Here is a 25,884-nt window from a genome sequence, read left to right as displayed (position 1 = left end):
ACCAGATATAGCTACCATATTGTAGCAGAATCCATGGTGGTGGGTTCCCAAGATTCGGACCGGCCGAAATTAGCACGCTTTTACTGTTTTTTTCACATTAGAGAGAGATGGGATTCTACCGGGTAAATTCCTAATGCGTGGCTATTTATTTTGGTATCCATAAATCTTTCAGATATTTTGGTAACTGTTAATAACTGTACTATTTTTTATTAAAATTTCTTATTCTTTGTATATGATGATATATAAGCGCTATATAGACCAATCTACCGACTTAAACTCTTGAGGCAATGAATTGCTTATTTTTCAACCGATTTCGAAGAAAATTGGCAACACTGTAAATTGCAATGTATCATCACCTGAGCTAGGTACTCTACCAATGCCTTTGCCATATGTATCACCAAATTACCATGGTATATTCCCAGTCAGACTAGGAAATTTCCTCAGATGGCATATAAATTCTCTTCATACATTTTTCATTTAGTAATCGCTTATAGGCTGTTGTGGATAGAACATCGAAATTTAGTATAAAAAAGCGCACTCTAAAGAGTAAGTTACTAATCAAAAATATTTGCTTAATGTTGATAAGAATGAATTTCGCGATACGGTCGAATGACGGCTATCCCCGCGTGTATATCATAGATGAACCACAACCTTTGCATAAATTCATATCTAAAAGTCAAAACCAACATCAGAGTTCCCTTCAATGTAAAATTTTGCTTAGGGGATGCCAACAACCGGTTTTCATAATGTGTGATGTCTACAGCCAAACCAATCCGCCAGAGTTATCGCACCGTTACCTTGTGCCAAGAAATTTCGATCCTACAAATTTTGAAGCTTTCCCCATAATTTCGCTGCCGCCAACCAATGATGTCTTTGCGTATACATTGAAAAACTATCACATATACAATGTGCCAAAGAAGAAGAGAAAACATTTTCTAATATCGAAATTGAGAAGTAAAATAATATGGGAATGCCAATTAGATTCTCTGATGCAGGAAGACGATAGGATTTTGCGCTCCAAAGTCGAATATCTCTACAATCATAATAATTGCGATGGAAAGGTATGTACATATGTGTGATAAACTACACGTCAATCGCTTTCATTTCATGCCCATATTGCCTAGGTTAGGGGGTTCAAAATGTTCAATGCGACGCAGGTCCTTGCCGGGTCTGGGTTGAAGCACTTTCCATTGAGGGCCCTCGGGCAGTCCACGGCACTTTGCACCAAATACTGACTTCAGATTCGTGTCCTACATATATATAGCAACATTTCAGCAAAATCGGAGGTACGACCCATAAAATGCATTCTTATGAAAATTGATTTCTGGCAAACTTTTCATGAAAATCAAATGTGGCTTGTATTTTATTATACAACAAAAGAAATTAAACAAGAAAAAGTTCTTTGAAATTCCCTTTTTACGAGAATAAAACAACAAATTTTAAGTAAATAATTTACATCGAACATTACAAATAACAACGCCGTACGCGGCCGAACTTTGGATACCCACCACCATTGACATATTCATGGTCCTATTTCATTATAACTCCACTATCATATCCATAGTTATATCCAAATCTGGGCTGTATTTGATCATACACAAGTCACAGTTTCATCGAAATCGGGCAAAATATCCGATTTTTTATGGAATTAAGCAACTCACTGTTACAAATATCAGCAAAATCGGGTGATAAAGGCGGCTTTTGTGGGCTTAAGACCCTAACTTAGAAGATCGGTCCATATGACAGCTATATAAAAGTATGGTCCTATCTGGGAGACTTAAGTCAACTCACTGTTGCAAATTTCAGCATAATCGGGTAATAAATGCGGATTTTATGTGCTTAAGACCCTAAATCGCCAGATCGGTCTATATGGCAAAAAATGTAAACTTGCGCATGAACATGAACATAAGGAACAGGGGCAAACTTCTCACATATCAATGGGTGCTGTCCGATAAAAGTTTAAGCTCAATGATAAGGGGCGTCCATTTTATAGACGAGTCCGAATGGCGTGCCGTAGAGCAACATCTCTTTGGGAGAAGCTATTACATGGGAAAGTACTTTACAAATGTCGTCAGCATTAGGAGGGCATAACCACAGCTGAAATTTTTTTTTGTGATTTTCTCGCCAGGATTCGTTCAGCATCAAAAGCGGACGGTGGCCTTCATTTGCCTCGTGCTATATGGCAGGTAGCTATATGTAAATAATGCCCGATATAGACCATATTCGGGTCACGCGTCGGGGCCCCTAGTACAACTCACTGCTTCAAATTTCAGCGAAATCGGACGAAAAATGCGGCCTTTATGGGCATAAGGCCCTAAATCTGCAGATCGGGCTATACGGCGGCTATATCCAAATATGGTCTATGTACGAACTTACCCTGCGAATGGAAAAAATACGGACCTGCGCCAAATTTAAGCTCAATACCTAAACTGTTGAAGGCTGTACGGTGATTACAAAAGACGGACAGACACACGGACATCGTCTTACAATTTTACGTCGATCAAGAAATGGGTATTTCGATGTGTTGCAAACGGAATGACTAAATGAATATACTATCTATCCTATGGTGGGGGGCATGGCGAAACAATTAAAGGTCGTCTCATATGTACAGCAAACACAAATCATATGGTGCAATGCGCCATCTTGCCGTCAAGCTGATCGACGTTTTGCCAACATACGCAAAGAAATTTGTGTGCGTGTGTGTATACGTGTGCGTAAATGAGCAGAGAAAGAAGATAACAACAAAGAGAATGCAAACAAAAATCTGACATCTTAATACCGTCAAACCTGGCCGGCTGATAACAGTTGTTCGCGTGAGACCGCGTGGTGGGTATAAAAATCAACTTGTGTTTGTTTGTTCCGTATAAACTCATAAACGGCCGAACAGATTTTTTTTTAAATTTACACAGTTGATGTTCAATGGTCCTGTGGTGAAAATAGGGAACTTGATTATTGGTTTTTCCAAAGGCGGGCGGATCCTCCCCCTTATCCCAATCTTGAAAAAAGGCCAGATCTCGAAGACGGTTGGACGATACATGCGAATTTATTTTTTGTGCTCTTATGGTAACCTAAAAACATTAATTTGGGTATTCAAATTTGGGGTGGGGCACCGGGGGGGGAGCGACCCAACCCCAAAACCCATCAAAAGGATACATAGACCAATCATGACAATATGGTACTCAAATAAAAGGTATGTAAGAGTAGAAAACGAATCTGATATTCAATTATAGGGTCATGTGTGTGGGGGGACTCCCCACCCCAAAAACTACCCCAAACCGAAATGGAGCACTGAATTGATATTCATTGTCAGGACCAATGGTCTGGGTGACTAACCCCTCACCCCCCAAAACACCCACCAAACCGAACATATTTAACAACTATGGCAATATGGTGCTCAAAAGAAAGGTATTTGGGAGTAAAGCACAAATTTGATATCCAGGCGCAAGAGGTCCACAAACAAGACAAATAAAAAATATTAGAGAGTGAAAGAATGCGCAGCTGAGCGGGCCCGATCCAGCTAGTTTTTTATAAAATAACAAAGTTTACGATTTTTTTTACAAACAAATCAAACAAATCCCTTTTTTTGAAAGTCAAAGGTCAATTAGCAAAACATATATTTTAATACAATTTTTTTGAAACACAATTTGTTAACGAAATTCATAAAAATTCAAAGAAAATGTTGTTTTAAAAAAATATTGGGTTGCCCAAAAAGTAATTGCAGATTTTTCATATAGTCGGCGTTGACAAATTTTTTCACAGCTTGTGACACTGTAATTGCATTCTTTCTTCTGTCAGTTATCAGCAGCTACTTTTAGCTTGCTTTAGAAAAAAAGTGTAAAAAAAGTACATTTGATTAAGGTTCATACTAAGTTTTATTAAAAATGCATTTACTTTCTTTTAAAAAATCCGCAATTACTTTTTGGGCAACCCAATACAATGTCTTACCCGCCACGGGATAGCTGTGAGCCACACACAGGCTGGAACAATGAGGTTCGATCTGTGTGGTGTTCAGTGCTGTCACGAGAAGCTTAGCTGCGAGCTAACGCGTGCGTCCATTGGTTGCGGATAGTGGAATGCTTCCTCCATACGGAGTAGCTGCAACGGCAGTCCGCGGTATCGAGCGGAAAGTCTGAGTGGGAGCCCGGGCGGCACCGGCTCTTGCACAAATACTGAGTGCCTATGATGCTCGATGTGACAAGGATTTTGACAACAAGTGCAAAAAAAATTAAGACGACATTGTAAATGTTTTTTTTTTAAATCTCAATTTAGCGCACACTGAAGCGATTTTTTAACCCAAAAACTAATGACAAACAAGTAAGAGCGTGCTAAGTTCGGCCGCGCCGAATCTTATATACGCCCCACCATGAATCGCATTTGTCGAGTTCTATGCACAGTATCTCTTTTTAGGCGAACAAAGAATATTCAATAAGAATATGCTATTGTGTAATATTTCAGCTCATACGGATAAGAATTGCGCCTAGTAGGGGCTCAAGAAGCAAATTCGGGAGATCGGTTTATATGGGAGCTGTATCAAGTTATTGATCGGTTCAGACCATAGTAGACACGTATGTTAAAGGTCATGAGAGACCCCGTTCTACAAATTTCAGCCAAATTGGACAATAACTGTGCCCTCTAAAGGCTCAAAAAGTCAAGATCCCAGATCGGTTTATAAGGCAGCTATATCAGGTCATGTACCGATTTGCGCCGTACTTAGCACACTTATTGGAAGTTATAACAGAATACCTCAGCCAAATCGGATGAGAATTGTGCGCCCTACTGGCTCAAGAAGTCAAGCTCCAAGATGTGTTTATATGACAGCTATACCAGATTGTGAATCGATTTTAATCATACCTAACACAGTTGTTGGAAGTGATAACAGAACACAACGTGCAAAATTTCAGTCAAATCGTACGAGAATTGTGCCCTCTAGAGGCTCATGAAGTCAAGACCCGAGATCGATTTATATGACAGCTATATCAGGTTATGGGCTGATTTGAACCATACTTGGCACAGATGTTGGATATCATATCAAACACGTTGTGCAAAATTTCATTTGAATCGGATAAGAATTACGCCCTCTAGATGCTCGAGAAGTCAAGACCCAAGATCGGTTTATATGGCAGCTATATGAAAACATGGACCGATTTGGCCCATTTACAATCCCAACCGACCTACACTTATAAAAAGTATTTGTGCAAAATTTCAAGCGGTTAACTTAACTCCTTCGAAAGTTAGCGTGCTTTCGACAGACAGACGGACGGACAGACGGACGGACATAGCTAGATTGACCTATAATGTCATGACGATCAAGAATATATTATGGGGTCTCAGGCGTATATTTCGAGGTGTTACAAACAGAATGACGAAATGGTTTCACATTTTTGTTTGGAGAAATCTATCATACGGTTCACCTCATTTCACAAATATTTCACATTAGCCTGCGTAACGAAACCAAGGTCTTATCCGAATATTTTACTTAAATAAAATATTGATATTCTCATTCGTAGGTCTATCTCGGATTTACAGCTTACATTCGCAATCCAGACACCAACACCATGGAATTATATGCTGATACCATATTTTCTCAACCCATTTACGACATTAGAAACAGCATACTTCTGGACCCCTGTATAGGAAATGACATGGGCGGATCGGAGCATTTGTTGCGCTTAAACACGGTTAAGCCTTACGTGCCTGAACTCCGGATAAAACTGTACGACAAAAATGGCTGGGAAGCCTATGCTTACGATACTCGCATTGACGAAAAGGGGTTTCACTTCAAAATACCTCCTTTTCCTGGGAAATGGCATGATGTGGATGAAAATTGTATGGTGTACGTGGAAATAATTGGTCTCGAAATAAGCTCCATGAAAAGGGCTATTAAGTTTTTATATAAACGAAGGTTTGGTTTGCAGTCTTGGCAAAATGACCTTGGGACCTTCCTTGAGGACAGTGTTTGACTTAGTTCTTGTCAAAATTTATCTGCAAATAGTTTTGTTTTTACAGATATTTCAGAAAATAATAAGAGATGATTTTTTTATTTATTTTATATTCATAAAAAACTGTAATAATCTAAAACTCAGCGCCATAAAGGCATAGTTGAGATATGCTGGCAAAAATAACTATTCACAAATATATTGTTACGTTTTTACTGTAGACGTTTTACTTTCAATTAAAACACATTTCGTTTGCAATTACTTAACTTCATAATGATTTATTGATCTACTTATTTGCTTTACAACTTGCTAATTACTGTTTGCTGATACGTTTGCAATACGCAATTTCAGTAAAAATGACTCGTGTTGCGTTACGCCGCAGCGTTATATTCCTCATGCTGACCACAACGATGTTTCGAGAATATCCAATCTCGTAGCTTCGCCAATCTGGTAACTCTCTTGATCTCTGCTAAAGCTGACTAGCATTGACAAAGCCAAACACACATACATATCATGATACTTGACAGGCAAACACATACACTTACATCTATTGAACACCTAATTTAAGGGTGCAGCCAAAAGAAACACAACATACATTATTACGAGTAAGAGACCAGCAACAAAGAACAATAAAGAAATTCTAGGGAATACTAGAAACAATGTGTGATGACGTAATAAGAAAACTGTTACAATTTGAAATTAAAAATAACGGAAATTAAACTATAGGAACCTTAAAACTAATAAACCTCAATTGTAACAATATATTAATTTCAAATGACAAATTCAATCATTTTACAATATCATCGTTAGTTTAGATTGCAAATATTCTCTTGAATACCAGCAATGAGTCTGCATTTTTTATATGGGTTGCCCAAAAAGTAATTGCGGATTTTTTAAAAGAAAGTAAATGCATTTTTAATAAAGCTTAGAATGAACTTTAATCAAATATATAATTGCGATTTTGTTCGATAACCTTTTGCCATCTTCCTGGCCTTTAGAACTTCTGGCCTTTATCTGCAAAAAAAATGAACCAAGTGCGATTTTATAGCCTCATCATTGCCGAAAGTTTAACCATTTAAGGAATTTTGCAAAGATCGAAATAAATGGTAGTCTGATGGTGCAAGGTCAGGGCTATATGGTGGATACATCAAAAGTTCCCAGCCAAGCTCACTCAGTTTTTGGCGAGTGACCAAAGATGTGTGCGGTCTAGGGTTGTCCTGGTGGAATATGACACCTTTACGATTGACCAATTCTGGTCGCTTCTCCTTGATGGCTGTATTCAATTTGTCCAATTGTTGACAGTAAACATCCGAATTAATCGTTTGGTTCCTTGGAAGCAGCTCAAAATATACCACACCCTTCCAATCCCACCAAACAGACAGCATAACCTTCTTTTGGTGGATATCAGCCTTTGAAGTGGTTTGAGCTGGTTCACCATGCTTGGCCATGATCGTTTTCGACTAACGTTGTTGTAAACAATTCATTTTTCATCTCCAGTTATGATTCGTTTTAAAAACGGATCGAATTCATTGAGGAATTCAATTTCCATAAAAGAAGCACAAACACAACAAATTGTTGTTGTTTTTTTCGAAAGCATTCGTTATGGGTGTCAAAGGAAAGCCAAATGTGGGTGTATTAGTGGTGAGTAGGAAATAATTTTCATGAGTGGCAACACTGATTACAACCCCACACCACTTTCACCTACTATAAATATAGATACTCTTTCTCTCTCATCATTTATTTCTCTTACTCTCACCACTAATACATATACATATGGTCAATTTTTTTTATTCTATTTGCAACAGCATCAAATTATGCGTTTTTAGCCCTACAATTCTAGATCGCATAGTTCAAAGATGACCCATATCTTGATATAGGACCCTTTACCCCGATCTGGGTTTCTAACTGGTAAATACCCAACGCTTGGGTATTTATAACGTAAATACCCAATAAATACTTTTTTGAGTATTTATAATTTTGCAGATATCTTGGGTATAAAAACATTTTCCAAACAATTTTTGACGATTTCCTATTCTTTGTAGGATTCTGATCTCATAAAATCGGATTTTGGTTATATATAGCCGCTATATAGACCGATCTCCAGACTTAAAGTCTTGAGGCATTAAATTGGTAATTTTTCATTCGATTTCGATGAAATTCGGCACAGTGCGTTCTGGTAGACACCTATCCATTTCTATGAAGGGCGGCTCAGATCGGACTATATTTAGATATAGGTGCCGCACAGACCGACTACCCGATCTCCCGATATAGGGCATTGAGGCCATAAAAGTTCCATCTATTACCCGAATTCGAGGAAATTTTGCACAGTGTATTCTGGTAGACCCCTACCCGTTCCTGTCAAATGTGGTACACATCGGACCATATTTGGATATAGCTGCCACATTCTCTATATGGATTAATCTGGACGAAATGTAGAGGTCTATGTAGAGGTCTATGAAAAATGCTACTTTTATGGGATCAATACTCTACATCGGGAGATCGGTCTATATGGCACAAATCAAACACACTACTTTGCTTAGAATACGCCAATGCACATCTTATGGTAACGAAAATTTCGTTTGATGTGCATACCGCATTAAAGGGAAAAACCTACCAAAAATTGCGGTCAGCCTACCAAGAGAATAACAAGTAAAAGCGTGCCGGGCCGAATCTTATATACCCTCCACCATGGATCGCATTTGAAGTCAAGTCCCCAGATCTATTTATATGACAGCTATATCAGTTTATGGACATATTTGCACCATACTTGGCACGGTTGTTGGATATCATAACAAAATACTTCATGCAAAAATTCATTCCAATCGGATAAGAATTGCGCCTTCTAGAGGCTCAAGAAGTCAAGACCCAAAATTGGTTTATATGGCAGCTATATCAAAACATTGACCGATATGGCCCATTTACAATCCCAACCGACCTACACTAATAAGAAGTATTTGTGCAAAATTTCAAGCGGCTAGCTTTACTCCTTCGAAAGTTAGCGTGCTTTCGACAGACAGACGGACGGACATGGCTAGATCGACATAAAATGTCACGACGATCAAGAATATATATACCTTATGGGGTCTCAGACGAATATTTCGAGTAGTTACAAACAGAATGACGAAATTAATATACCCCCATCCTATGGTGGAGGGTATAAAAACCTACCAACTTTGGTAGGAACCTACCAAAAACGGCAACACTGATGTGCGTGGCCCTACTCGGCAAGTTGGTCTGCAAATTTCTAAAGAATCGGCTTTGTGTGGCATTTGCAATTTTGTTGTTGTTTGTATGTATATCTATTGGGAGCCAATACAACAAGACAAAATATTTTGCAACAGCAGTAGAGGTCGAATGCAGTAGGTGGGTGGGTGTATTATTGTATTTAAACATAGAAGTGAAAATTAAAAGGATAGTCGATTACGAATGATTCTGCTCAGTCAAATTAACTATTTGTGTGGCTATACCAAGCACTCAATGAACCAAATAATTGGTTGATAGTTTAAAGAAGTAGGGGAGAGGATGCAGTATTTTGCAATATGTGATGGCACCACTAGCGAAATTTTCGTTTGCAGCCGCCAACGAATTTTTGGAATCCGCCAAAAATTGCGGATTCCAGTGGCTCAAGGAATCATATCGGGAGATCGGTTTATATGGGAGCTATATCAGGTTATAGACCGATTTGGACCGTACTTGGCACAGCTGTTGGATGTCATAATCGAACACTATATGTAAAGTTTAGCCACATCGGACAAAAATTTCGGCTTGTAAGGGCTCAAAAAGTCAAAGCGGAATATTGGTTTATATGAGAGCTATATCAGGTTATAGTCCGATTTGGCACAGTTGTTGGAAATCATAACAGAACAATATATGCAAAATTTCAGCCAAATGGAATTAAAATTGCGGCTTGTAAGGGCTCAAGAAGTCATATCGGGAGATCGGTTTATATCAGTCAAATGGAACAAAAATTGTACCTCACTAACCTCCGACCTCCGATATTGTACTGTACTCTCGAAAACTTTTCATTTAAGTTTTCTAGTGTTCCGATCGGCTTACATGCCCCATTCGGGGGGGTTTTTTCGAGGTTGGGCGGCCTAAAATTGATATCAAATTCGTACACTTTACACTCTCTTAAGTATAGGGTTTTTTCCCGAGTGGTGCGGCCACCAGATATTCGGATACAATTGTATTTTTAATCCTGATATAGACTGAATTCATTTGTGTACATTCTCAGCAGAATCCATGGTATGTACATCTCTACATACATACCATAGTTTGTGTAATTCATAGCAACATACTCGAATTTCTTTGCTATGGCTATCCTTTCTTTTTTAGGTGTAGACTAAATTTCATAATAATTAGAAATTTTATTTGGAACTACACAAAAAAGTATTTTCCTATGAAATAGTAGTGACACAAAATCAACTGATTGAGTACAGTTTTCAAAGGAAAAACGATAAACGGTAAGTTAAGATAAGACATAATCTGCATGTACGCACCAACCGAAACAGTGGAAGTGGACCTGCCTTAAGTATCAAATGAATGAAACCGACGCTGCGCAGTGGGACGGGATCGAAAAAAAAACTATAACTAAAAATATGCCGTATAGAGAAAAGCTTTTGAAATGTTGAATTTTTAGAGCTGAGGGAAAAAATTAAAAGTATAAGAAGTTCAAAATATAAACTCAAATAGGGCACCTGAGCTTTGCTGTTTAAGTTGACATATAATGTTAAAATTTCACTTAAAACGCTTCTACAATATGTCCTCTTTACGAACTAATTAATGTACAAATTTTGTTTTTTTTTTTTCAAAAAATACAAGAAACCTATTTTTTCAACTTCCAAACTGAATAATTTTAAACTCAACAATCGGATGTGGACTCTCTTTGCGGCAAGGTCATTGTACATTTTTTAGCAAACCAAATGCCTTTGTAACTCGCACGTTGTAATTGAGCAATATCAAGTAAAAAAATTGGAAATCTGACCAAAAAAAAATTTTTTGGAAGACTGCAAGGAGGAGTTGACCAATTTTAGAAGAGGCGCCAGGACCAATTAGGGCCTTGAAATATTGCACATTACCTCATTTTTGCACATTTCCCAAAGGGTATACTTTTTACTAGTTTTTTTTTCCTTTTCGTTCCCATCCCACTGTGCACCGTATTGCTTGGATTTGATATCAGCAAACTGTTAAGTGAACGCTTTGAAGAAGAGTTCAAAAACAATGTTCTATAAGTATTTTATTCGGTGGGACAATTGGTCTTCGAAATTGGTTTGAAAGCTTGCTCAAGTGTAGTGATCTTCATAGAGAATATTTCAATTCAAAAAAAAAAAAAAAAAAAAACAAAATAAAATAATTTTCAATGAGAAACAATAGCCTTTTTATTGCGGGACTCTAATCTATTGGTATTCGAATATAACGCTGAAGATATCTACTCCTTGATGACGGTATTGCAAGGCAGAATAAGCTGAGAATAATAGTAACACTCCACAGGTATAATAGCTTTAAGTCGGGTTGGGCCGCATCTTGTATGCACTTCAGCATGAATCATTTTTGTTCTATGAGTAAATTTTTCAAATTGAACGGTATATCCAAGAGCTTTTTCAATGTGCCTTCTAGACCCTCAATGCGTCCTCTAGAGCACACTATTCCATGTGCACATGATTTCACATACACCATAATGTGCAGTCGTGGCATACGCGTGAGTGATTTTCCAGTCGCACGCACGCACCTCCCACCACCATAGGATGGGGGTATACTAATCTAGTCATTCCGTTTGTAACACCTCGAAATATTGATCTAGGAACTCATAAAGTATATATATATATATATATATATATATATATATATATATATATATATATATATATATATATATATATATATATATATATATATATATTCTTGATCGTCTCGAGATTCTGATTTGAACTAGCCATGTCCATGTCCGTTTGTAACACCTCGAAATATTGATCTATATATTCTTGATCGTCTCGAGATTCTGATTTGAACAAGCCATGTCCGTCCGTCCGTCCGTCTGTCGAAATCACGATAGCGGTCGAACGCGTAGAGCTAGCCGCTTGAAATTTTGCACAGATACCTTATATTGATGTAGGTCGTTGGGGATTGCCCAGTGGGCCTTATCGGTTCAGATTTGGATATAGCTCCCATATAAACCGATCTCCCGATTTGATTTCTTGAGCCTCTGGAAGCCACAACTTTTGTCCGATTAGGCTGAAATTTTGCTCATAGTGTTCTGCTATGACTCCCAACAATTGTACCAAGTACGGTGCAAATCGGTCAAGAACATGATATAGCTCCCATATAAACCGATCTCCCGATTTGACTTCTTGAGCCCCTGGATGCCACAACTTTTGTCCGATTTGGCTGAAATTTTGCAGATAGTGTTCTGCTATGAACAACAACTGCTTCCAACAACTGTGCCAAGTACGGTGCAAATCGGTCAAGAACATGATATAGCTCCCATATAAACCGGTTTGCCGATTTGACTTCTTGAGCCCTTACAAGTCGCGATGTTTATCCGATTTGCCTGAAATTTTGCATATAACTATGTTATGTTATGACTCCCAACAAATGCGCCAAGTACGGTCCAATTCGGTCTATAACTAGATTTAGCTACCATATTTTAGCAGAATCCATGGTGGTGGGTTCCCAAGATTCCGCCCGGCCGGACTTAGCACGCTATTACTTGTTTTAAACTTTAGTCGTAAATTTCTTATGAGTCATAAGTCGTGAATGTCTGGTAAGACGTTCAGTGTTGCCGTTTTTGGTAGGTTCCTACCAAAATTGGTAGGTTTTTATTCTCTTGGTAGGTTGGTAGACTGAACTCAATTTATGGTAGGTTTTTCCAACTTATAAATAAAAAGTTAATTATTGAAAAAATCGACGGGGATAAATCACAATCTATTCACTTCTTGTCGTTTCTGTATATTCGTTAAGGGTGTAGAATAAAACCGTGGATGTCGACGGGCAATATACTGTAACAAGGGGTCTCACTGCTCACTGCTGCTCACTGGTACGAGTGCTAAGGGATCTCTTGCAAATTTCGTAAATTTTGCATACAAATATGGTAGTTCTGGTCCATACTAAGATGTTGAGGGGTCCAGGCAACTATTACAGCACTATTTTTAATTAAAAAACATGATTGAAAATTTTTGAAATTTCTAATACATATTTTAATTGATCCAATTAAAACTTCAACCACGATAATGATAATATCAATCATAGTTTTTAAAAAAGGTGACTAAACAAATTTTCAATTAAAAAAGTTGCATACTCAATCAAAAAAAAAAATATTGAAATTTTTGAAATTTCCAATTAATTTTTTAATTAATCCAAATAAAATAAAATGATTGAAACTTTCGAAATATCTAATTAGTTTTTTTAATTGCATCTACTAAAAATTTAATTGCAAATATGAAAATGTTATATAAATTTTTTTTGCGAAAAGTGCGCTCGCTTTATTGGGCGCACCCTAGATTTCTAGGCAACATGGTTCACATATGTAAAACTCCTGAAACACGAATTTGAGGTTAATGTTTGGGTTCGATCCCCTAGCCTTGTCCGTCCATCTGTCTGTCGAAAGTACGCTAAATTTTGAAGGAGTAAAGCTATCCTCTTGAAATTTTGCACAAATACTTTTTATTAGTGTAGGTCGGTTGGGATTGTAATTAGACCATATCGGTCCATGTTTTGATATAGCTGTCATTTCAACCGATCTGGGATCTTGACTTCTTGAGCCTCTAGAGGGCGCAATTCCTATCAGATTTGGCAGAAATTTTGCATGAATTGTTTTGTTATGATTTTTAACAACTTTGCTTAGTATGGTTTAAATCGGTTCATAACCTGGTATAGCTGTCATATAACCGATCTGGGGTCTTGATTTCTTGAGCCTCTAGAGGGCGCAATTCCCATCCGATTTGCGTGAATTGTTTTGTTATGATTTTTAACAACTGTGCCAAGAATGATTTAAATCGGTTCATAACCTGATATAGCTGCCATATAAACCGATCTTAAGTCTTGACTTCTTGACCCACTAGAGGGCGCAATTCCAATCCGATTTGGCTGAAATTTTGCACGATGTGTTTTGTTGTGACTTCCAACAGCTGTGCCTAATATGGTTCAAATCGGTTCACAACTAGATATAGCTGCCATATAATCCGATCTGGGATATTGACTTCTTGAGACACAAGAGGGCGTAATTATTATCTGATTTGGCTGAAATTTTGTACAACGGCTTCTCCCATCCAACATACATGTCAAATATGGTCTTTAGCCTGATACAGCTCCCATATAAACTTCTGGTTTATGATTCAATAAAAAAATGATCAATTAATTTTTTAATTGAAAATTGCCTAAATTTTTATCACAATCGTAATTGAACAAATATTTATAATTGGTTTAATTAATTTGATTTTGTTTCTGTATAGGTGCCATACACACCGATCTCCTGATTTTAGGTAGTCATGAGCCCATAAAATTCGCATTTATCACTAGAATTTGGCACAGTGAGTTGAGTCCAGTTCGGATTATTGTTCGATATAGCCCGATCTCCCGATTAGTTTTCGTCTTATCAGATTTAATGTGGACCACCTTCATCTGTCCTTTCATTTTGTGGATAGGCCAGCAACGCCCAGAGTAGTCAGGCTGGATTTTGGTGTTTATTTGCGGGGGATTCAGCTCTGATCTAATCTCTTTACTAGAGATCAGAAAGTATGTTAGCCGAACTTAAGAACCATTCATGAGGAAACTGTAGCGAGAGCGGTAAACAGCTAGCAAGTGGATGTCGTCGCCTGCCATATATAGAGATATATATAAGCAATATTGTATTTTTTCCAAGATCCTCCGTGACCTATGTTTTCTATTGTTAATTTTTCATGGTAATTACCTCGAAGGGTGGGATTGTTTAAAAAGGCGAGATTGTTTTTATGAGCTCAAGAAAATAGCGAGCGAGATTGGCCAAGTTGATATGCTGCTACGTACAATCTGGCATACTTGAGGGAATTGTCCGCTTGATACACCAACATTTTTTATTGGTAGTTTGGCGGGAAATCTCCGAGATCCATCGCTGTTCGATCAGGGATTTCCCCCAAAAAAGCATATAAATTCTGCCCATCGTTTGTGCCTTTAGTCTATTAGCAATTAGACTGTTGAGGAGAAAACACCTAAGGGCACACAAAGGATTCATCAAATCTATTATAATTACCGGTAAGTAATTATCATTAATAATCACACATTTTTGCTTAATGATAAGTTTTTGACTTTTAGTCGAATAGAAAAAATGGCAATCGCCATGCCATTAAATGACGGCTATCCACGCTTGCAGATCCAAGATGAACCTAAACCTTTGCACAAATTCATATACAAAAGTCAAAACAAACATCAGAGTTCCCTTCAATGTAAAATTTTGATAAGGGGATGCCATCAGAGTGTGTTCATAAGGTGTGACGTCTACAGCCAAACCAAACCGCCAGAGTTATCACACCAGTGTCTTGTTCCTCGAAATTTCAAACCTATGAATTTTGAAGTTTTTCCCATAATTTCGATGTCGCCCACCAATGGTGTCGTTGCGTATAATTTGGAAAACTATCACATATTCAATGTGTCGAAGAAGAAGAGGAATACTTTTTTACTATCAAAATTGAGAAGAGAAAAAATGTGGATATGCCAAATAGATTCTCTGACGGAGGAGGACAATCGGTATTTGCGTTCTAAAGTCGACTATGACTATAATGAACATGATAGCGATAGAAAGGTATGTATGTTTGAGCCTTTCATAAAGCCGGTATAAAATTTGAACCCCAAGATATAAGACTACAAATTTAAAATAACAAAATACCGATACGATACATACCGATTTTGATGATTTTGCAGATATGTTAAGATCAGCAAGAAAATAATCCGTGCCAAATTTTGTGCAGTTCGGTTGAAAATTGTAGCTACTACGGCCATTTTAGTGTAAATCGGGCGATACATATATTTGGGAGCTATACCTAAATCTGAACCGCTTTTTACCAAAATCAAAACGTTAATTTTGTAAAAAAATCAAAAAAAGAAGAAAATAGCTAAACCAAATTTTAGTAAAATCTTTATTTTAATAAAATTTTCCATACATACTCGTGTCATATTTTCCTTCAAACTCTATTTCTGAAAAGAGTTTATAAAGTTATTATTTTTGTTTTTTTTTTTTTGTTTAGAAATCAAATATTGACAAAATAAATTAAACATTGATATTTTCATTCGCAGGTCTATCTCGGATTTACAGCTTACATTCGCAACCCAGACACCAACACCATGGAATTATATGCTGATACCATATTTTCTCAACCCATCTATGACATTAGCAACAGCAAACTTCTGGATCCCTGTATAGGAAATGACACGGGCGGATCGGAGCATTTGTTGCGCTTTAACATAGGAAACCCTAACGTGCGTAAACTGTGGATAAAACTGTACGACGAAAATGGCTGGGAGGACTATGCCTACGATATTCGCACTGACGAAAAGGGGTTTCATTTTAAAATACCACCTTTCTCTGGGAAATGGCACGAATTCGATGAAAGTCATATGGTGCACTTACAATTGATTTGTCTTGAAAATGACTCCAAAAAAATGCCGATTAAGTTTTTGTACAAACGAAGCCTTGGTTTGCAACCTTGGCAACATGACTTTGAGACCCTTCTTGAGTTATGTAGGATGTAGTACTTGTCTTAATTTATCGGCGAATCATTTTTTATACAATTTTAGATTAAGATGGGAGATTATTTTTGAATAAAATAAAGATTATTTTTTTTAAATTCCATTAAAAAAAAAGAGAATGAAATCGGTCCAATATAGAAAAAGGTCAAGGTAGAAAGTCCCTCCTACTTCATGGCCAAGTCCGAATGGCAGTCATGCCACCACCTTCGTACTTTTCCATACAGCGGAGTTTAAGTTATTGAACGGACTAAACCAGACCAAAAACTGGAATATAGAGCTGTCACATAGACCGATGTCCTGATTTGGGGTCTTAGGAAGATAAAATTCCGTTTTGTTGCTCGATTTCGCCGAAATTTAGAAGAGTGAATCGGAATTGAACAGTGCACAGTGCACAGTGCACGTACATATGATTGGTCTCCAGGAAATGACAGTTTAATGTTTTATCTGCTGATATTTTTATAATCGACTTTTATAATTCAATTAGGTTGTTATTTCATTCAAGCTCGAGGTCTTCGATTTCCTATTTAAAGCAACAGCAAGAGAAAGAAAGAACGACATATTATACTCAACGAGAATAGGTTTGTCAATCGAACAATAACAACATTGCCGGACGACGTAAAGAAGCTCCCGGCACGGGATAGCTGTGTGCACCACACAAGCTGGAACTTTGAGATTCGATCTATGTGGTGTTCAATGCTGTCACGAGGCGCGTCCACAGGTTGCGGATAGTGGAATGCTCCATAGGCAGTAGCTGCAATGGCAGTCGCGGACAATCAGCGGTATCGAGCGGATAGTCTCAGTGAGAGGTCGGGTAGCACCGGCTCTTGCACAAATACTGAGTGCCTATGAAGCTCCAGATGACAAGGCTAGTTTTAGTGCCACTATGTTCCCGCGGCAATTGGTCGTTTGAGAAGAATGCATTAAGACATTGGCGACAAAAGAGGAACAGGGGAAGATTGGAAGAAATAGATTTACTTCGATGATAGAGAGCCGCATAAACAAACAACATTCGACGCCCAGAAAGAAATATATTCTTAAGACAGTGAGACGAACGCGGAAATTTCTAAAAGAAAACAGCAACATTATGATATTGGATGCAGATAAGGACAACATAACAGTGGCAAAGGAAAAGGGAGACTATGAGGCACGAATGTTCGAAATGGTAAGGGGCATAATGATGTATAGACAATTGACGAAGGACTCCGTCTCCACGCTACAAAGGAAGAATTACGACTTGGTGAATGAACTATTTACACATAAGGACATTGATGACTTTGAGAAAAGAAAATCCAAGATGGAAACGACTATAGCACCGAGAAATTACGGCCTTCCCAAGATTCATAAAGAGGGTTACTCACTTAGACCGATTTGCTCTTGGGTAAACTCACCTGCAATTTTATCCAAGTTAACTGAAGAATCCAAGTACAACGTCAAAATTCCGGACGAATTTAAAGAGAAGAAGAAAAATTCGGGTATAGATGCAGATAAAACGATGTTTCCACTCGTTGTAGTGTCCCCTTCGCTATCATCCCAGATTGTGCAATAAGAATTATAGAAAGTGGACTATTCTTCAGAATTGTACATCCATGGAGAAGGGTCTTTTCCTAAAAGAAATACAACGATTCTGCATACAAGAAAACCGGTAAAATATAAGCTAAAGCTTTACATGCGGCCGTGGGCTGTCAGCGATTTTCGAGAGGAGAGTCTCAGTGAGGAGTCAGGTGGCACTGGCTCTTAATTAAATACTGAGTAACAATGATACTCGAGATGACAAGGCGCGTGTTATTGGCGCCTTCAAATAACCAATGGCCAACATCAGCGTCTGTTCCCAGGTTAGGGGCGAGCGTCGGATCTTGGAACAAGCGGCTCACCACAACGAGGGATACATGTGCAATCCCACAAAAGCCATGCGGTTGAGGCGCTGGGCCAGTAACACGCCCCCGGAAAACAATGAGAAACAAAGGAATAGTAAAACGGACCCCCCCCCCAACGTTGACGGTCCACGCAAACGAAAAAAGGACTATAATTTGCAGATCTGCAACTGGAATGTCCGCACTCTTTATAGAGAAGGTGCATTATACGCGCTGGCGGATTTATTAGAGAAGTACAAGGCAGATATTACCGCACTAACAGGAAGTGCGATGGACTGGGAATGGCATCACTACAACACCAAACGGTGACGAACTATGAATTTGGCTGTGTATTTGCGGTTAGTCGGAGACTGAAACACCTTGTCTCCAGCTTTACTCCAGCCTTATTTGTGCCCATGCCCCAACGGAAGACAAAGACGAGCAGACCAAGGATATTTTCTACGAGCGCCCAGAGAGAGAGAGAGAGAATACGCCCGCTTCCCCTTCCATTGTATTAAAATCGTTCTGGGAGATTTTAAGGCGGGAAGATAGGGAAGGAAAACATTTTTGGTCCAACAGTGGGAAAGTTTAGCCAGTATTGGGCGTTCTCATCCTCTTCGAGTATAAGCAACAAAGAGGGTGGGAAATAGAAGAGAGGGTTTCTGCTTACTCTTGGCAATACCGTTAAAAACAAGCCTTAAAGACACAACCTGTTCGATGTCTTCTAATTGAGTTCACATTGAGAGTTGCAACATTTTCGGGGTTTTCTGATTTGATTCGGGCATTTGTTCGAACATTTTTCGTATTTTGCTTTGATTCTTTGCAACCAAAAGTTGGAATACCAGGAAATACGAAATATCGTAAGCAATTCAAAAATGTTGTGTCTTTAACTTTTGTCACTGGTTCATACCGAATTTCACTCTAATGCCAATTTTGTTGCTTTTTCACTCCCGTGTGCCTTCGTTCGTTCTACGCATTGTTATTATTTTCGATTTGGTTGATTGGCCGCGATTTACTGCCTCTCATACAAACACAATTTATTATTTTCAACTGTGTTAGTGTGCCCATCACTGTTCTATACAAGCAAAGCTTTGATGCCTTGGGAAAATTTTACATTGAACTCTTCCTTGCGAACTGTAGGTGTTTTTTTATTGTTTTTTTGGTTATCACTAATGGACTTCCTTAATGTTGTGAATTGTTTTAGACCCCTCGAAATCACTGCTGTGTAAATCAAAAAATTTGGACTTTATTGCTGAAAGCGGAAAACGGAAAACGGAAAAAGATGTTCACATTTACAAATATTGTGTCTATTAGCATGTCTAAGTTTGCATAGGTGAGGTCAACACATTGCATTTACGTTGATAGAATTGAGCAAGGTTCCTGCATTATTTCCTGAATTTTGGCTTCAGGAATTTCCACATGGTTGGCTAGCAGAGTGTGACGAATGCCGCTGAGTTTATTGCCGCTTGAGCGAGTCTGCAGAGTGAAATCGACATCGTTTATGTGAATGAGGGTGTCGGTGCCGCCATCCACAAATTCCGCCTGAAAAAGCCAAAAGAGCGTGGGCGTGGGTAGGGGGTCTAAAGTTCTTGCTTATAGTTGGTTTTGTCACTTACCGTCTCCTTTTGTAGTTCATCGTTTATGAAGAGATTCAAGGTGTCCAACTCAAGCATTATGCGATACTGAACGCCATTGATGGTAGTCACCCAAAGGCGATATTGTTTGTTCTGCTCTTCGGTGTACTGGTCATGGGATTTGCCATCTATGTACAGCAGGTACTCATATTTAAAGCCGGGAGCAGGATCAACGCGTATAATGCAGCGGGCTTGGTCTATATAGAAAGAATCCTCGCCCACAAGCTTAAACATCCAATCGCGCCTAAGCACCTCCTGTATGGAAACAAATGAGCAAAATTCAATGGAACTCTATGTGCACCACTACCTACTTTGCCATTGACCCAAATCATGCGACGACCACTTGTTGTACCATGCTCCAGCTCTATGCGATACATTTTCCCGTTGATTGGGGCACACCATTTGGCCACAATGTTGTTTTTATTGTAACGCTTCTCCTCTGGTATGTGGTCCTGGCTCATAATCGGTTTGGTTGAGAGATTTTCCAGTCTTAACGTGGGCGACAGAAATGACATGTCCGAGTGGGTGCCACCGCTCAAAATACCACAAACAAACTACTTGTCATAGGAAAACCTGGTGAAAGTGAATGATAAGCATAAGTTGTAATGCCAAACATCCACCAGCTAGACTTTATTACAATACGAATGGCGGCGTTTAAGGTTATGAAACAGAGGAATGGGACTCTAGCAGTCAAATTGTCCATCACAAATCTTTCTACATATTTTCTCGATCGGTCTATGTCATTGCCCGGCCTTTGGCGGCTAACAGATACCGGCACTTCGGTGGCAACACAATACTGGACATGAACCAGCTTAGCATGGAAAACAATGAAGGATTTTGTAAGCAAAACGGAACTCCTAACTTAGATTTTCTTTTTCGAGGTTACTTTTCTAGTATTTCTGAAAGCACAACAAGCCGATTATTGGCTTAGGTGTATGTCCACAGAGGCATGGTGCGAATTAATATCTTTTCAACCTTACCTAACCTTCTCGATCGATCTACTTTCTTTTGGGATGCACCGTATATTTGTATCAATATCGTGTTCTGCATTTACAATAGCACAGTTCATATGAGGATTATTTTGAAGAAAGCAAATCGGCCAATAATTAACTTCAACGGCCGTAATAAGTTAAAATGGGCAATAGGTATATGAAGGAGCTACCCTGTTGGGCCTAATTTGTTATGGGTATTGGAGTTGATAAACCGATATTCCGAATTGATTTCTTCTGGAAGTCTTAATGTTTCACCGCTTACACAGAGGAAAGCCTCCGTTGTTGGACCTTATTTCATCATCTTACATCTGCTAACACATACGCACAGTGCAATGTTGTAAACCACAAAAACCACACATATCATATAAAAGAAGAGAAAAAGTTTATCCATTTTAAATGTGAACTAATTGTTGCTACGATTGTAAATATATCTCATGGAGGTTGCATAAAACTATGCATGATTTAAATATATTAGAAAAATAACAAAAAAAATATTTCATATTTGTTGCTAAGTGTTACAAAAATATTGTCACACAAAAGATACAATCAATCTTTTTAGGATACAAAGATATGATTCATTTTACTCCGTTGTTTTTTTAATCAATTCGCAGAATATCTGCCCAATATACTGTGGCATAGATATGTACAGTGACCCAAAAAATTATTCGTACACCCTTTATAAAATTTTAAAAGCTAACAAAGGACACCATTTGTACTATTTTTTCCAACTTTGCTCTTTGGGATCGATAATATACTCAATTCTCTCTCAAAAAGGCAAAAAAAAAAAAAATTGTAACACGAAAAAAGAGCAAAAAAATTATTCGTACACATTGTGTTTGTGAGATTGTTCTTGCAGATATAACGGTTCTTGCAGTCTTTGTTTTGAATTTATTCGCTAAGACAGTTATGATGGTGCGTTATCTGGACTAATATCGCATTAATGTTCATTGCAAATAGGCAAAATGGGACGAAGTGCTAACTTCGGATATTCGAAAATTAATCCTGAAACTATATACAGAAAATAAATATTTGCGTGAAATTGCAAAGATCGTTGGCAGAGCACTCTCCACAGTTCAAAGCGTGATAATAAAAACATGGCTACAGTGGTCAATTGGTCTCTAATTATAAGAACGCTGAAAGACCCAAAGCGTTATCTCATCATGAGGAGCGTAATGTAATAAAATATGTTGTACAAAATCCGAGAAGAAACTGCTAGAAAAATATCCAAACTGATTACGAAGTCAACTAATAAGAATGTAAGTGCCCAAAAAGTAATTGCGAATTTTTCATATAGTCGGCGTTGACAAATTTTTTCACAGCTTCTGACTCTGTAATTGCATTCTTTCTTCTGTCAGTTATCAGCTGTTCATTTTAGCTTGCTTTAGAAAAAAAGTGTAAAAAAGTATATTTGATTAAAGTTCGTTCTAAGTTTTATTAAAAATGCATTTACTTTCTTTTAATAAAATCCGCAATTACTTTTTGGGCAACCCAATATAAGGAACTACCAGCACAGAGCTGGTTACAAAAGTAGAATTGCACGCCGAAAGCTTTTCATTTCCAAAATCAACAAACAGAAACAGCTGGATTGGCCAAAAGGCTACATTCGATTAGCGATTCTTTTTGGGAAGGTATAATATTTAGCAACAAAACAAAATTCAATTTATTTGGTCCTAATGGACCCACTATCATTTGGAGAAAAGTCAATATTGCTATTCAAGAAAAGATCCTTTTTCCAACAGTAAAATATGGTGGGGGAAATGTAATAGCTTGCGATTGTATGGCTGCACCTGGAGTAGACTTGATGGCATTTGTGAAAGAACAAATTAACAAGCAAGAGTATTTGACATTCTCAAAAATAATTTGCATGCCGGTGTAAGAAAACTTGGACTAGACTCGCCAAACTTTTTGTTTCAACAAGGCAACGACACCAAGCACACATATCTTGTGCGTGAATGGTTGTTATATAACAGTAAGCAGTTAAAAACGCCTCCTCACTCCGCGATCCTTAACCCCATTGGGCATATCTGGGAGCTATTAGAAAGAAGAATTCGGTAACATAACACTTCATCAAAGGAATCCCCTAAAACCGCCTTAAGGACTGAGTGGGACAAGATGGTGAAAAATATGCACCGTCGTTTAGAGGCCTTTATTAATGCTAAGGGAGGCCCAACAAAATATTAAACATTACTTTTATTGACTATTTGTCTTCATACCTCGATGTACGAATAATTTTTATACCCTCCACCATAGGATGGGGGTATACTAATTTTTGTCATTCTGTTTGTAAGTCCTCGAAATATTCATCTCAGACCCCAAAAAGTAGCCATGCCCGTTCGTCTGTCTATCGAAAGCACGCTAACTTTCGAAGGAGTAAAGTTAGCCCCGTGAAATAATGCACAAATACTTCTTATAGGTGTAGGTCGGTTGGGATTGTAAATGGACCATATCGGTCCATGTTTTGCCATATAAACCAATCTTGGAACATGACTTCTTGAGCCCCTACAAGGCGCAATTTTTATCCGATTTGGCTGAAATGTTGCGTGAAATATTGTTTTATGATTTGCCACAACTGTGCCAAGTATGTTTGAAATCGGTCCATAACCTGATATAGCTGCCATATAAACCGATCTTGCATCTTGACTTCTTGAGCCACTAGAGGACGCAATTCCTATCCGATTTGGCTGTTGTGATTTCCAACAACTGTGCCAAGAACGGGTAAATCGATGCATATAGCTGACATATAAACCGATCTGGGGTTATGACTTCTTGAGCCTTTAGGCCCTCTAAAGAAATGGATATAACTCCCACATTGTACTTATAGGGTAGGTGTAGGGTATTATACAGTCTGCACCGCCCGAATTTTGCCCTTCCCTACTGGTTATCCATAAAAATTGAGAAATGTATGGTTTTTTATACCTTCCACCATAGGATGGGGGTATATTAATTTCGTCATTCTGTTTGTAAAACCTCGAAATATGCGTCTGAGACCCCATAAAGTATATATATTCTTGAACGTCATACCATTTTAAGTCGATCTAGCCATGTCTGTCCGTCCGTCTGTCTGTCGAAAGCACGCTAACTTTCGAAGGAGTAAAGCTAGCCGCTTGAAATTTTGCACAAATACTTTTTATTAGTGTAGCTCGGTTGGGATTGTAAATGGCCCAAATCGGTCCATGTTTTGATATAGCTGCCATATAAACCGGTCTTGGGTCTTGTTGTTTTATAACATAAGGTACACTTTACTTAAATTGTTTCTTTATGTTATCTATTGCCTTTTTCGAACATGTTTGAATTTGAAAGCTCTGGGTGTACGAATCATTTTTTGAGTCATTGTATGTCTACATAGCTTTTCTTAAATAGCAGTTCCGTAAACTGGCAGTAACGTAGTTTGAATTACAATAGATGAGATTTTACCCTAAAAACTTCAACTTCAATACAATACTAGGAATCATGGAAAAAATTTTAAACAACAATAGACATTTGACATAAAAACTTTTTCCTTAACAAAATTCGTTTTGTAAAACGTGTTTTTTGAATTGGGTTTGAGAGTTTTCTGCGCCACTGTGGATAATAGGAACTTATGAACGGAAAGTGGAGAAGAAGGACGGTAGTTATGGATATTCGCAATACATTTACATTTATATTTGGCAAATATTTGTTTTTGTTTTGCATGGTATTTGTTGGTTTCTTCAAATGTTCTTACATTTGTGCGTCACTGTGCTTATTTACAAATTTTTTTACATATTCCCGATTCTACCTGTAAACAGTTTTTTTTTTTTAATTTTGAAAGAGCTTTCGCTCTGCCGAAGAACAAAATACGCAATTGCTCCTCCGTATGATGTCATTGATCAACTGTTTGCCTGTGCCGATGTTTTCGCAAATCTTCGCCATTATTCTAAGACTTTTAATTGTGTAATAATCGTTGATATGATTTTCTTTTTTATAAATCGCCAGAGTTGAAATTTATCACCATAAATTCCATCTTTATAACTGTTAGTGGTTCTGTTCTTCTTGCAGAAGATTCATCTTGATAACACAACATTACACGACGGAAACTATTTTGCGATCAAAATTTTCTCTAAATGATTCACTGAAGGTTTTTTGGTAATCCAAAACGTTAGCAGAGTACTACACTGGTCAAGTCACGTACACTATACCCGTAATATTCCACATTTGCGCCAAAGTCACCATTTCATACATACTAAAACCATCACATATATGATTGTGGGCTCCCCGGATTCATACTGGACGAACTCAGCGCGTTTAAATTATAAATTTTGATGATAAAATCGAATTCACATCGTTGCACACCTTAGCTTGTCTGAGTCATCGCAAAGTATTCCAATTTGTTTGTTCTAGCTCAAAAATTTAGCCATCGTTTTGCAGAGGCCAACAAAATGGGAACTAGACTAAAATTAATCAGCAAAAAAAAAAAAAAAACTTTCAACAAAAGCTTTATAATTTTTTTGCGATTACCAATAATGTGGTCGTACATAACAAAAGTTCAAAAGAAAGGAACGATAAACCATAAGATAAGATACGACATATCATCCGCACATCAATAATACTTTATTTACAATGAACGTTAGAAGTACATAATAGCAAAGCACTACTTGCAAGGTATCAAACAAAACGGGTAATAAATTCCGCTTCTAGGGGCTTAAGAAATCAAATCGAAGGACCATTTTATGTGGGGGCTATGTATGTACAAAAATAAAACGATTTGACCAATAAGCAATCGCCAATGACCTACATC

At 37.9% G+C, this 25,884-nt stretch overlaps 3 protein-coding genes across 6 annotated transcripts in view; 2 read left to right on the top strand and 1 right to left on the bottom strand.

Moving 5' to 3' along the window:
- The first annotated feature begins 521 nt into the window (after window positions 1–521).
- On the top strand, window positions 522–6,292 carry LOC106089681 (uncharacterized). Its single transcript, XM_013255620.2, has 2 exons — window positions 522–1,061; window positions 5,508–6,292. The coding sequence occupies exons 1-2, from the start codon at window positions 576–578 to the stop codon at window positions 5,958–5,960; spliced, it is 939 nt and encodes a 312-aa protein (XP_013111074.2). The 5' UTR covers window positions 522–575; the 3' UTR covers window positions 5,961–6,292.
- Window positions 6,293–15,092: 8,800 nt separating this feature from the next.
- Window positions 15,093–16,719, top strand: LOC106082334 (uncharacterized). 2 transcript variants are annotated; one of them, XM_013244779.2, is made up of 3 exons: window positions 15,093–15,161; window positions 15,222–15,708; window positions 16,200–16,719. In XM_013244779.2, exons 2-3 carry the CDS (start codon window positions 15,235–15,237, stop codon window positions 16,653–16,655), a joined length of 930 nt encoding a protein of 309 aa, XP_013100233.1. In that variant the 5' UTR covers window positions 15,093–15,161; window positions 15,222–15,234; the 3' UTR covers window positions 16,656–16,719. The 2 variants fall into 2 exon arrangements, with proteins under 2 accessions (XP_013100233.1, XP_059225064.1); XM_059369081.1 differs by having other exon boundaries at window positions 15,108–15,708.
- Window positions 16,720–19,728: 3,009 nt separating this feature from the next.
- The window catches only part of LOC106082354 (fas apoptotic inhibitory molecule 1), an 82,501-nt gene continuing 76,345 nt past the window's right edge, over window positions 19,729–25,884 (bottom strand). For all 3 annotated transcript variants that reach the window (XM_013244810.2, XM_013244809.2, XM_013244812.2), the window contains 3 exons: window positions 20,448–20,709; window positions 20,119–20,391; window positions 19,729–20,044 (listed from right to left, as the gene is read on the bottom strand). In XM_013244810.2, coding sequence (XP_013100264.1) covers window positions 19,856–20,044; window positions 20,119–20,391; window positions 20,448–20,651 — 666 coding nt within the window. In that variant the 5' untranslated portion in view covers window positions 20,652–20,709 and the 3' untranslated portion in view covers window positions 19,729–19,855. The remainder of the gene's footprint in view (window positions 20,045–20,118; window positions 20,392–20,447; window positions 20,710–25,884) is intronic.

The sequence above is a fragment of the Stomoxys calcitrans genome, chromosome 5 (assembly GCF_963082655.1).
Source record: "Stomoxys calcitrans chromosome 5, idStoCalc2.1, whole genome shotgun sequence".
Classification (NCBI taxonomy): Eukaryota; Metazoa; Arthropoda; class Insecta; order Diptera; family Muscidae; genus Stomoxys; species Stomoxys calcitrans.
This window is presented reverse-complemented; position numbering and strand designations above follow the sequence as displayed.